The sequence below is a fragment of the Globicephala melas genome, chromosome 1, assembly GCF_963455315.2.
Source record: "Globicephala melas chromosome 1, mGloMel1.2, whole genome shotgun sequence".
In the NCBI taxonomy this organism is placed as follows: domain Eukaryota; kingdom Metazoa; phylum Chordata; class Mammalia; order Artiodactyla; family Delphinidae; genus Globicephala; species Globicephala melas.
In genome coordinates, this window is record NC_083314.1 from 145,250,153 (window position 1) to 145,263,674 (window position 13,522).

The following is a 13,522-nucleotide window of genomic DNA, read 5'->3' on the forward strand; positions in this document are numbered from 1 at the left end:
ATGTCAGCCCAGAAGTCTTTATCCAAAAGTCTACATTTTGAAGTGTTAATAGTTCAGAGTATGTGGTATCGTACTTTCCATGAGGCTCTGAGACTGTCTTTCTTTGTCAACAACACAGATTGTGGCCTTTAGCTTATGGCAGAGCCTTTAGGCAGGCATCAGAGTACAACAGAAACTGCCTGTAGATGACAAAGACTAAATGGCTGTGTTTAATTATTATAATAACCAAAAGAATGGAAGATAGTAAAATTATTTATTGGAATACACTACATAAATATGTCATAAGAGCTTAATCTGGGTTTCCCTTTCTCCTCAGTGCCTCTGTTTCTAGGCTATGGGGGGGTAGTTGTTCCTTTTTTATCCCACCCTGGTCAAGGGATAGGCAAAGAAAAGGAGTTGTGGAGAATTCTAGAGGCAGAGTTCCCAACCCTTTCTGTACCTCCTTGTTACCCCAAATTTGGATTGAGCAATTCTTTCCTTTTTGCTGAGTGCCTGATTTATCCCATGTTCTAGCACTTGAAAGAAAGTATTTCTCTTTTGCTTCTTTGCTGAGATTGGTCTGTCTGGAATGCTTTGTATATGTTTTAGCAAACAATCTTTTAACTAAAGTGGAAAAACAGCTAGCTCACAAATATCCTTGTATCATGTTACTATTCCCATGACTTTTAAAAATTTACTTTTCACTTTTACAAATAGAACTTTAGGAAATCTCTACGGAAGTGAGAGTCGTTATTTTTTTTGAACTGTTTTTTTTGTTCTTGGTGACCTCATTCTGTCTTAAAGGAAAGTCCCCATCAGTTAAAATGATGTGTTTCCCTTAATGTGCTTTAGGAACTTAGCAGTTTTTAAAATTTCTTTAAGTTTATAATGCAGTCACTGCTGGTTTTAGAACTGATATTGCTTTGATTTTTAAAAAAAGTGTTGCAGTTTCTTAAGAGTAAGTATAAAAGCAGAAGTTAATTATTTAAAGATATTTGAAAAAAAACAGATAACTGTGCAACTATTCCCATTTATCAGAAGACCTCTCCAGGAACTATTGCCCTTTTCCTCTTTTGCCATTTAAGTTTATTGGAATTTAAATGGCAGCTATAGAAGACTTGGAATCAGAAGACATGTATTAATGTTATGACTCCACTAATCTGTTCTACTTCCTCTGAGCTTCAGGGTTTTGTTTTTGTGTGTTCTTGTTTGTTTTTGTTTTTTAATTTGGCTGCACTCTGTAGCTTGTGGGATCTATGTTCCCTGACCAGGGATTGAACCCGGGCCCTGGCAGTGAAAGCACTGAGTCCTAGCCACTGGACTGCCAGGGAATTCCCTGAGCTTCAGTTTTATCATGTGTGTAATGGGCATGATAAAAAAACACTTTGTAGATTGACAGTGCTGTCTAGATGGTACTCTTCTCATATGGGTCTCCAATATTCCATGGCCTTTGTTAGTCAAAGGATTCCTGTTCCCTTTTTGAAAAAGTCAGTTCCCAAATTACAGGGAGAAAGGCAGGTAAATAATCATAATTTTGTCTTTATGTTTGTTGTCAGCTTATGGTTTGTATCTTTTCAGGTTGATACAGGCAATACTGGAAGGGTATTGGCTTCTGATGCTGCTGTATTCCTGAAAAAATCAGGACTTCCAGACCTGATACTTGGAAAGGTAGTATTTGTTCATTGTAACTAGATATAATGAATATTTATTAGTGTAGATAAATTGGGTGCAAATTCAGAAAGATAACCATTACAAAACTTAGAAGTTAGAACTGTCATGGAAGCAGTTACAGTAATGCAGTGGAGGGAATTTCTGGTGTAGTGATTTACCCTCTTGAAAAATAAGGTGTTTTTCAGATTTTTAGAAAACAAATTACTTTTTAGTAGGATGAAATGAGGAAGTAATAGTACATTTGAGTGATGTGGGGAGAAACAATGCAGACTGGGAACCTTGCCACCCACTCACAATTGGCTCTTTCCCTACTTCCTCTATTAGAACTGTCTCTATGTTTAATATGTGGTAAATAGAGTAGGGGATGAGAGACTTAGGAAGGAGCACAAAGAGGTGGAAAAGTCCCTCTCTTGGCTTGATCTCCTTACAAATCCTTATATATGATATTGATATGTATTCAAACCCTGAACAATAATCATTATTAATAATTTAATTATTCACAAATAAACATTAACTATTTCAGCAAATCCTTATATATGATATTGATATGTATTCAAACCCTGAACAATAATCATTATTAATAATTTAATTATTCACAAATAAACATTAACTATTTCAGCTTACCCATAAGAAAGAATGTCATCTTAATAAGGATCTAAAATCAAGGTAGCATGTTCTAGTAGAAAGAGTATTGGACTTGGAGTTGGAATCTGGGTTAATAAAAAAGTCATTGGACTGGAAGTTAGAATATGGTCTTCAGTTCTTTCCCTGATGCCTTGGATGTTCTTGAGTAAGTCACTTAACCTCACTGGACCTTAGTATCTTTGTGTAGGGTTGCACTAAGTGATCTTTAAGGTTTCTTTCCACTTTTAATTCTGTGATTCTTAAATCTGACTACCAAAGAGCATGAGGTTGTAAATTGCAGGGATTTAATTTATCTTTAAGGTGATTTTTGTTAAAATATAGGTTGATACTTTTTTTTTTCTAAATTTCAGATCTGGGATTTAGCTGACACAGATGGCAAAGGTATCCTGAACAAACAAGTAAGATTCAGAGATTGACATGAAAAATTTTTGAGTAATTCAGAATAAAAAATAGCCAGCAATTTTTTGTATTTTTAAACTAAAAATTGGTTTTTACCAAAATGAGGGTTTTGCAAGGGCAAGTGTTAGAACAGTGAAAATATTTCCAATCAATAGGCATTAAAATACCTAATTCCCAAAGGTTAGTGTTAGTTTGGTGACATTTAGTTCTCCTGGAGTGTTGTAGTCTGTTTGGGCTGCTGTAACGAAATATCACAAACTGGTTGGCTTGTAAACAGCATAAATTTATTGCTCACAGTTCTGGAGGCTGGAAGTCTTAGATAGGGTGCCAGCATGGTTCTAGTGAGAGCTTTCTTCTAGGTTGCAGACTGCTTCTTTATTCTTACATGGCAGAATGTGCTAGTGATTTCTCTGAATGCTTTTTTGTAAGGCACTTATCCCATTCATGAGGGCTCCATCCTGATGGTTTATGCACTTTCCAGAGGCTCTACCTCCTAATGGCTCTACTATTATTTTTGGGATTTTGAATTTCAATATATGAATTTGGGGGGAACACATTCAAACAATAACATGGGATTTATTTTTCTTAGTTATTCAGGGAGACTTCGCTCTTTGTATCTTATTAAGTTTCTTATGTGTACAGGGTTATAAATGAAAGTGGATTTTATTTTATTACTTTTCTTTAAATTTATTTATTTATTTATTTATTTTTGGCTGTGTTGGGCCTTCGTTGCTGTGTGCGGGCTTTCTCTAGTTGTGGCGAGCAGGGGCTACTCTTCATTGCGGTGCACAGGCATCTCATTGCATTGGCTTCTCTTGTGGAGCACGGGCTCTAGGCACACGGTCTTCAGTAGTTGTGGCACGCGGGCTCAGTAGTTGTGGCTCGCAGGCTCTAGAGTGCAGGCTCGGTAGTTGTGGCACACAGGCTCAGTTGCTCCGTGGCATATGGGTCTTCCTGGACCAGGGCTCGAACCCGTGTCCCTTGCATTGCATTGGCAGGCATATTCTTAACCACTGCACTACCAGGGAAGTCCAAAAGTGGATTTTATTATTCATGTGTTAAGATGGTATTGTGTATTTGAAGGGAAGCTCTTGGCTAATCAAACCTGAGTACAGTGTATTCTGGTCTAGGTCTTATCTCTGACATATAAACCAAAAAATGGTTTACAAGCCTGAAGTAAACCTTAGACCAGAAATATGTGAAAGTGGTTATGGGCATTGGACACCATCAGAGAACTTTAAAGTTCTGCTTGTTGGGGATGGATTTCAGAGTTCTATAGGATTAAATTCAAAGCTTGCTACATGCTAATACATTGCCTGAGCACTACTACTCAAAGCTAATTTTCCCTATGGGGATAGCTGAAGCTAACTCAGAAAAGGGATGGGAAAAATTAGATGAGGGGGTCAGAATACCCAGTCTCTTATTTAAGATTCCAAGGTTAGATTGTGGTCCCCATTGGACCCCTGGGCAGAAGGGCCAGTTTGGTACATTGGAGACATTGGAAAACTAAATTCGCATGGGCATCCAGGGTGCTCTGTACTCAGTCAGCAAATATTTGTTGAGTACCTGTTTTTAGCCAGGTTTTGGCAATACAGAGGTGAACGTGACAGGATGTGGTCCTTATCTTCATGAACTTACAGTAAAATAAATTCTTCACTGCTGTTCCTAGACTTTGGGTGTTTAGTTTGAGTTCTTTGTTATATCCAGGTGGCTGGATTTATGGATTTGCAGTTATAAACTTTGATGTTTGCATTGGAGGAATAGATTTTTAAATTAACATATGAAATTAAGAAAATAAACCAATACTTACTGAGTTTCTATGTGCCAAAAATGATAGTGTTTTCTTCCTATAGTGTGGTTTTAATTTTGTTCCTTATAATACATTGCAAGGTAGATATTAGCCCCCCTTTTAAAGAGTTTTTTTAAACTTGCCCAAGGCCTCACAACCAGTAGCAGAACTAGAATTCAGTGCACTACTATTTCACTTCAGAGCCCATCCATACTGTGGGAGTGGACCTGATTACCTAAGAGTAATTGACTCTGATTAGAATGAGAAGAGAAAAAGGGTTATTTAGAGTTCAGCATTTAAAGGATGGTAGGAGACATTGATTTCAGCAGAAGATACTTGAAAGGTCAGAGGAGAACTAGGAGAGCTTTATGAAACTATGCCGGTAGAGAAGAGCATCAGGAAGGATCATACAGTCCAGGCTGCCAAAAGAACAAGTAGGCGGTGTTTCCCTGGTGGCGCAGTGGTTAAGAATCTGCCTGACAATGCAGGGGACATGGGTTCGAGCCCTGGTCCAGGAAGAGCCCACATGCTGTGGAGCAACTAAGCCCGTGTGCCACAACTACGGAGCCTGCACTCTAGAGCCTGGGAGCCAAAACTACTGAGCCCATGTGACACAACTACTGAGCCCACACGCCACAACTACTGAAGGCTGTGCGCCTATAGCCCGTGCTCTGCAGCAAGAGAAGACACTGCAATGAGAAGCCCGTGCACCGCAATGAAGAGTAGCCCCTGCTCGCCGCAACTAGAGAAAGCCCACGCACAGCAATGAAGACCCAGTGCAGCCAAAAATAAATAAATTTAAAAAATAAATTAAAAAAAATTGAAAAATAAAAGAACAAGTAGGATGAAGCTTTTTTAAAAAAAATTTATTTTAGAGTCCTGTATTTGGTAGCTAGGAGTTTATTTGTGACATAGGCAGTTGTTTCTCTAGCTAATGGTAGGAGTTAAAATCAGATTGCATAGAAGCTTGTGTGGTGAATGAAAAGAGAAGGGGTGATCTTGAAATAGCATTTTTTCAAGAAATTCATTAGTGAAGGCAAGGTATTGTATAAACAGACAACGTGTAAGTTTCTAGGAATAGGTTAAATATTGAGTAAGAAGAAAGTATTGAGTAGAAAAAAGAAAGTAGAAAGAAGAAAGTATTGAGTAGGTGAGAACAGATGTGAGAAAAGCAGTAAAGGGTTGATTGCATCAGCAGCTGTACTGGAGTATTGACAAGTTGCAAGTAATCATAACTGGAGTAAAGGGTTTTGTTATGCTTATTCTCAGACCTGATTTTAACTCAGAACAGCTGAAAACAAGTTGCTTCAGTGTCATTCCACTAATTAAATTTTGGACCGAGGCTTCAAATGCCAAAAACCCAAGGACCTTTGGGAGAGATTTACAAATATTTTGAAGTCAAGCAGTTATATAATTGTTTTAGATGTTGCATAGTTATTCTTTGTAGCTTTTCTGGAATAACAGTGACTGAGTTACTTGAATGATTGGTCTAGTGTTAAAATTTATAATCTTAAATCCAGAGATGCCTTTTGATAACGTTTTATTTATTTTCTTCTAGGTGCTATTTTCTTCTAGACTTTTTTTCAAGATTCTTTTTCTCACTTAAATTATAAAAATCATTTAACGTCTTTAAATATTCTTTGAAACATGATTATTAATTTTGGTATATTTCCAAATATATATATTTATCAGTATATCAGTTTATTTAATTATTTTCCCATTTATATTAATATTTTTTGCTATTTATAATATTAGGAATATCTTTGTACATAGATCTCTTCTTGATTTTAGGGCAAGTGTTTTTTTTTTTTTGTTTTTTTTTGCTGTACGCGGGCCTCTCACTTTTGTGGCCTCTCCCGTTGCGGAGCACAGGCTCCGGACACGCAGGCTCAGCGGCCATGGCTCACAGGTCTAGCCGCTCCGCGGCATGTGGGATCTTCCCGGACCGGGGCACAAACCCGTGTCCCCTGCATCGGCAGGCAAACTGTCAACCACTGCGCCACCAGGGAAGCCCTAGAGCAAGTTTTTCAAGCAAATGTGCCGTTATATTCGCTGCAACATAAAAATCTTGGAGTAGTTGTGAATTGTTTTATATTTTCAGATTAAAGGTATGTGTGTAGATAGATGGATGGATGGATGAATGGATAGATAGATAATGCTCTTAACATTCATACTTTTCTTTCTCAGGAATTCTTTGTTGCTTTGCGTCTTGTGGCATGTGCCCAGAATGGATTGGAGGTTTCACTGAGTAGTTTGAACCTGGCTGTTCCTCCACCAAGATTTGTAAGAAATGCTTTTAAATTTAAATTGTATTTTTAAAAATGATACCACATGATTTGAAAATTAAAATTTACTATATTAAAAAATTTTTCCCTCAACCCCTATCACTCAGCTACCCGATTTTCTTTCTTATGGCCACTGCTGTTATTAGTTTCTTGTGTATCTTCCAGTTATTTTATGTGTATATAAAGACATATAAATACCTATATCCTCAGTTTACATTAATTGTAGCATACTATACACATGATTCTATGCCTTTTTAAATAACTTGATATGTTTTGGAGATCTTTACATAAAAGCTTCCTCATTCTTTTTTACAGCTGGATAGTATTTCCGTGCTTCTGTTTACCTTAATTTATTTAACTTCCTATTGGTAGGCTTTTAGCTTGCTTCCAGTCTTTTATTATTTAAAACATGCTGCGATGAATAATAACCTTGAATCTGTGTCACTTTGCATGTGCAGAAATATATGTGTAACTTCTCAGAAGTGGAATTGCTGTTTCAAAAGTTCGTGCATTGTAATTTTCACATATAATATCTACTTGTCTTCCATAGTGGTTGTATTAGTTCACAGTCCCACCAACAATTGGTTGAGTGTACTTTTGCTAACATACTGTTGTCAAACTTTTGGTCCTTGTCAATTTGATAGGTGACAAATGGGTAGTTTTAATTCGTCCTTTTGGTTTTATGGAGTGAAGTTGAGTAGTTTTTCTCATGCTTATGAGCCATTTACATTGCCTTTATGTGAAATGTCTGTAACCTTTGTCCATTTTTCTTTGGTTGTTTGTCTTTTCTTATTGAATTCTAGAGGCTTTTTATATATTAGGGAAACAGTTCTTTGTCTATATGAGTTGCAAATATTTTCTCCCAGTTTGCCATTTGTCTTTTGACTTTGTGGTCTTTGTGGTGATTTTTTTTTCCGTAAAGAAGTCATTGTTTTTAATGTAAATGAATTATTAGGATTTAAGTTTTTTAATGGTTTCTTTGTTCACATTTACATTAGTCCTGATGTAAGGTATGTGTATGGATTCAAATGTATGTTTCTTCAAGACGGCTACCTTTTAGACTTAATACAGTTTATTGAATAATCAATCTTTTCCATACCGATTTGAAATGCCGCCTCAATCATGTGCTGAATTCTCATATGTATTTTGGTTTTTTTCTGGATTTTTTCTGTTCATACCCATTGATCTGTTTATCCATATGCTGATCTCACATTGTTTCAATTATCATATTTGGTAATTTATATCTGATAGGGCTAGTCCTTCCCACCCTACTGCTTTTTTTCAGAAGTTTCACGGCTCTTCTTGCTTGTTTTTAAATTCAGTATTTTAGTATTTTGTCTGAGTATTATGAATTTAACTTCAGTTTTGAGAATTTCTGTACTTTGAAGTTTAGTTGTGGAGTCAGAGGGTTAATTTAGGGATTTGTTGCCTAACTATACTATTATAAAAAATTTTCAAACATATTCATCTGTCTCTACAAGCAAATAAACATAATAACTTGGACAGGGTGTTGATAGGTTCATGTACTTCTAACTTAGAAATCTTAAATTGAATTCTTGTTCCAGTCAGCTTTCCTTAAATAGTGTAGGGAAAAAGTGATCAGTTAACAGGGCCATAAATATTTTTGTTACATTCAGATATCTTTATCTTGATTTCAGTTGTAATAGGATTTCTTCTATAAGACTTACATGTTTTAGTTAGTGCTCCACAGTCATTTAGTCATTTAGTTAGCTCCACTAACTCAGCTTACTCAGTTTTTGTTTCATTTGTACTCAGATGAAGGTCTAATAGAGTTAATGTAAAATAGTGTCCTTTGTGCATTGAGATCCAACATTTTGTCTGAGTATTTTTAAATCCAAAGATTATTTTCTCCTCATTGTTTATTGATGTGAGGATTTCAGCCCTTCATGTGCTATATTTTCCTTTTTAGCATGATACCAGTAGTCCTTTGCTAATCAGCAGAACTTCTGCAGCTGAGCTCCCATGGGCTGTAAAAGTAAGTAAACTTTGTAACTGTTCTCTCTTTTACTTCACTTTACTTCCTACCTACATAGTCCTTTCCCCCTACTTCCAAAATATATTGCAGTCTGCATTAGACATTCATTTTTTACTGTGGAGGAAATACTGGTACTAGAAATTGCTTGAGGGATGTTGCAGCTCTGTTAGTCATTTTGTGACAGTTAGTATTGGCTTAATCTCATTTCTGTTATAGTGTAAACTAAAAATGATGATCTCATAATCTTGTGTTAACTAAAATATTTGATGAATAGGTAGTTTACCCCACTGGTACTATTTCTTGTTTGAAAAGTTCTACTTAATTAATTCTCTTTATGGCTCTAAAACACTTCTTTATGAAATCTTTTTCTAAAATGGGTATTTTGCATTACAGTTATTTGGAGGCACCAAAATGGTTATAGCTATCTTATCAAATTTTAAAAATCGTAATTTTAAAATAGAATATAGCAGATCAAATAACCTGTAATAGATGTGTACAGTTTTGTCAGAAAACCATTTTGGTTTGTATGGCTGTGTCTGCTTGTATGCTATTAACTTTAAAAAGTGTAAGGATCTGGCCTTGACTTGGAAAATCATGAACAATAGTTTTTATGTTATACAAATAACTTTCTGGGATTTTAGAAAATACCTTGTTATTGATAAAAAGAAATCTTGCTTTGGGAAAAATGGGGGAAACTTGATGTCTATTTCTGTGGCAATGATTTCCTTTTTTTTTTTTTTTAATTTGTTTGAGTTTGAAATGTAACTAAATACCATGTTTAGAAAGTCATAGAATGTCACTAACTAGCTATGTGTTCTTATAAAAGTTACTGTTTTGCTTTGGATCTGTTTGAGTGAGAGGGTTGGACTAGATGCTCTTCTCAAAGCCCTCTGATCACTAAAATCTTTTGATTTTAACCTAACAGTAGAAGGGCAAAGATAGTATTCCAGCTACAAAAGGGATGGAGGGGATTCTAGACTTTTGAGTGGAGTAACTTTTAAATTATTATTTACTATAATATATTTTGATGAAAGTGAAAAATGTTTTTTAAATGATAGTTTTAAAAATGTCTATTCTTTGAGGACTCAATTTTTAAAAATGCAGTTAAATTCCTTTCACCATTATTTAACTTTGATCTTCTTTGTATTATAGTCTGAAGATAAGGCCAAATATGATGCAATTTTTGATAGTTTAAGCCCAGTGAACGGATTTCTGTCTGGTGATAAAGTGAAACCAGTGTTGCTCAACTCTAAGTTACCTGTGGATATTCTTGGAAGAGTAAGATATTAAATTCTAAATGTAATTTTTATGTATTTTAATTTTGTATCTACCAGGAACACTTAAAAACACATAGATCTTACTTTGAAGTTGTATTACAGAATTTTTTGTTTTAACTTAATATATAAAATTATTGCCAATTTCTTTCTTTCTTTGATTATTCCCTCTAACATATGAGTGTTTGAAATTAGCTATATATAATCCTTTTATGTAGATCCTTTTTTCTTTGAGCTGTATGCTCTGACCTCCGAATTCCTTGATTTAATTTCCAGAGACCATCAGTATTCTGCATCTGCCATTTACTCTGTGGCTGTATCATACAGCCTGGTTAAAGCAATAGTTTCATCTCTGAAATCATAAATTCTACTCTCTGAAGAGAACTTCTTGTCTTTCTAGATTTCTTTCCTAGATACTTGCAAGACTAATTCTTTGACCTCATCAAGACCTTTATTTCTTTATTTTTATTAATTAAAAACATATTTATTTATTTATTTTCGGGTGCGTTGGGTCTTCGCTGCTGCTTGCGAGCTTTCTCTAATTGTGATGAACGGGGTCTACTCTTCGTTGCAGTGCACGGGCTTCTCATTGCGGTAGCTTCTCTTGTTGTGGAGCACGGGCTCTAGGCATGCAGGCTTCAGTAGTTGCAGCACATGGGCTCAGTAGTTGTGGCTCAAGGGCTCTAGAGCGCAGGCTCAGTAGTTGTGGCGCACAGGCTTAGTTGCTCTGTGGCATGTGGGATCTTCCAGGACCAGGGCTCGAACCCGTGTCCCCTGAATTGGCAGGCAGATTCTTAACCACTGTGCCCCCAGGAAGCCCAGCCTCATCAAGACCTTTAAATCAGACTCTTTTATTTTCCCCATCTTTTGAATTTACTTTTTCCTTATCCGTCCTGGATTTTTTTGGTCCACTGTTTCATGTCAGTATCCTTAGCTTCCTTTGCTGTGTTTTCTAACTTTTCTTCTGCCTGGTGAAAATCCAACCTTGCATGAAGCTAATTATCTGCCTTCTCTCTGGTTGCATTCAGACTACTGAGAAAGTCTAGTAAGATAGGTATCATCATAATTTCATGATCTTCAGCTGGGTTTTCCATACTGCAGCCACTCTTGTGCTGTTTCCATCATGATTTCTCAATACCCTTCTTTATATTTCAAACCTTATCTACTCTCATTAACCTCTAGTCCTTTCTTTAACTCCTTGCTTAGTCAGACTACATGGGGTCAAACCCTGGTTACACCATTTCTTAACTGTATGACCTTGGGCAAATCATTAGAAAACCATGTCTCAGTTTTCTAATCTTTAAAATTAGCCTGGTTCCCAGTTTGTAGGGTTATACAAATTAAATGCGATAATGTATATAAAGTACCTAGCACAGTGCTTGGTACATACTCTTTGAACGCTAGCTGCCATGATCCTGATGATAACGACTTGCTACCACAACACCAGTACTACTGGATCAGTGTTGTATAGTTTAGGTACTCAATAAATATTAATTTAAAAGCTGTTTTCTAATATTGTTTTTCATTAATTATTTTTCTATTGTGTGATCTGTGTGAGATTTCTAAACTATAAATATAATCTTGTTATTTTTTACTTAAAAGTTACCCTCTTAGGTAGCTTCCCATTGCGTTTAGGAAAAAGTCTAAACTCCAAGGCATTCAGTGACCAGGCACTTGCTTATTTTCACTCCTGTCTCTTACCAGTATACCTTCTCTTCCTGTCCCAAGTAAAATTTTGTTGAATATCTTTAATACCTTCATTTCAAGGATTTAACATAGTTTATAGCTGGTCTAAAGCTATGGATTCTACTCTAGAGTTAGACCAAATATACCAGGGCCTTTTAGATTTTATATTTATTTTGTATGCCCTGGACATTAGTTGGCTAATGATTAATAATAGAGTGTTCATTGGACACTTATTTCAGATGATTAGAGGTTCTGTATTATAGGGAAAACAATAATGGACTTGGTTGGAAGTCTTCACATTGAAAACTGATTCTGTTATTTAATAATAGTTGTATGATCCTAGATAATTCATGCAGTCTCAGGTCTAAAACAGGTTTTATGGTACCACATGGAATTGTTGCATGAATTAACTGAGATGTTGTTTTTGAAAAAGCATTATAGTTGTTTAAAGTACTGTGTTACATAATTGTTTTCTTACTTGAGAGGAACAAAATATTTTCTTTAAAAATTTGCAAAGGAATTTCTGTTTAAAAATACTTGGTATTAAGAATTATTATTTCTTTTTACAGTAATGTTAATATAGCATGTAATAGTGATTTAATAAAATGGTCAGCATAATTGAAATTTCTCAGAGAAATAGATGTTATAATGTTTAGGCAAAACTTTTTCCTCCATTTAGGTATTGGGTGTATACAGTTAGCACGTGAAATGAAAGAATGTTAATCTTTCCTAATTCTTTTCTTTTTAAGGTTTGGGAGTTGAGTGATATTGACCATGATGGAATGCTTGACAGAGATGAGTTTGCAGTTGTAAGTAACATAATGCTTTCGAAATCTTAAACATCTTAATGGTTTTCTCAAGTGAAAATTTCCCCTTTTTATCTTTAGAGGTAAACTACATTTCTCTTAAAATTGATTGTATGACTGTATTTACCTAGAATTTATAGGTATTCAATAAATATTATTAAACAAATGGATAATGAATGTTTTTGCCATCTTCATTTTATTTGACTTTAAGGTACATAAGAATACATGCTTTGGATAATGTACTCTAAAGATGCTGAGTATAATCTTTTGAATCTCAACGTGACCAGGCATCTCAGTACCTACTTCTGCTGTGGAATGACTTTACTTCAAATATATCCCTGAATTTTCACATTTATTTGATTAAAGGAAAAGATGAACAACATAATAGTTTCATGTCATTTATGAAGGCAGAGAAAGTTTTGACATCTTGTCTGAAGACATGTTATCCTTAGTAACTGGTTAGTTAATTCCGCATAGAGTTGTTTTCATGGCTTCCTTAAAGGTTAGATAAAACTCTGCTGTGGGGGCTTTCCTGGTGGCGCAGTGGTTGAGAGTCCGCCTGCGGATGCAGGGGACACGGGTTCGTGCCCCGGTCTGGGAAGATCCCACATGCCGCAGAGCGGCTGGGCCCGTGAGCCATGGCTGCTGAGCCTGCGCGTCCAGAGCATGTGCTCTGCAACGAGAGAGACCATAACAGTGAGAGGCCTGCGTACAGCAAAAAAACAAAAAACAAACAAACAAAAAAACTCTGCTGTGAACTCATGAACTGTAAATCTCTAATCCTCCCTTGAATCTCTTATTTGGAAATTAATCTTTTCAAATTTTCTCTATTTTGCTAAGAACTTGTCCATTGCTTTGACTTTCAGATTTGCCACAGATTGCACTATTCTTTAATCTCTTCTGGGTTTATGGTTGGGTTCCTTTCTGTTTCCAAATCTTATGTATTTTTGCTTCTTCTCATTCTTTGTTTAATTGGATTTTTTCTGGCTTAT

The 13,522-nt window shown here is 35.7% G+C and overlaps 1 protein-coding gene across 2 annotated transcripts in view; it reads left to right on the forward strand.

Annotated features, from left to right (window-relative positions):
* EPS15 (epidermal growth factor receptor pathway substrate 15) overlaps positions 1-13,522 on the forward strand; it is a 160,736-nt gene that overhangs the window by 35,579 nt on the left and 111,635 nt on the right. For both annotated transcript variants that reach the window (XM_060305654.1, XM_030870101.2), the window contains exons 3-8: positions 1,558-1,647; positions 2,646-2,693; positions 6,671-6,766; positions 8,699-8,764; positions 9,917-10,042; positions 12,474-12,533. In XM_060305654.1, coding sequence (XP_060161637.1) covers positions 1,558-1,647; positions 2,646-2,693; positions 6,671-6,766; positions 8,699-8,764; positions 9,917-10,042; positions 12,474-12,533 — 486 coding nt within the window. The remainder of the gene's footprint in view (positions 1-1,557; positions 1,648-2,645; positions 2,694-6,670; positions 6,767-8,698; positions 8,765-9,916; positions 10,043-12,473; positions 12,534-13,522) is intronic.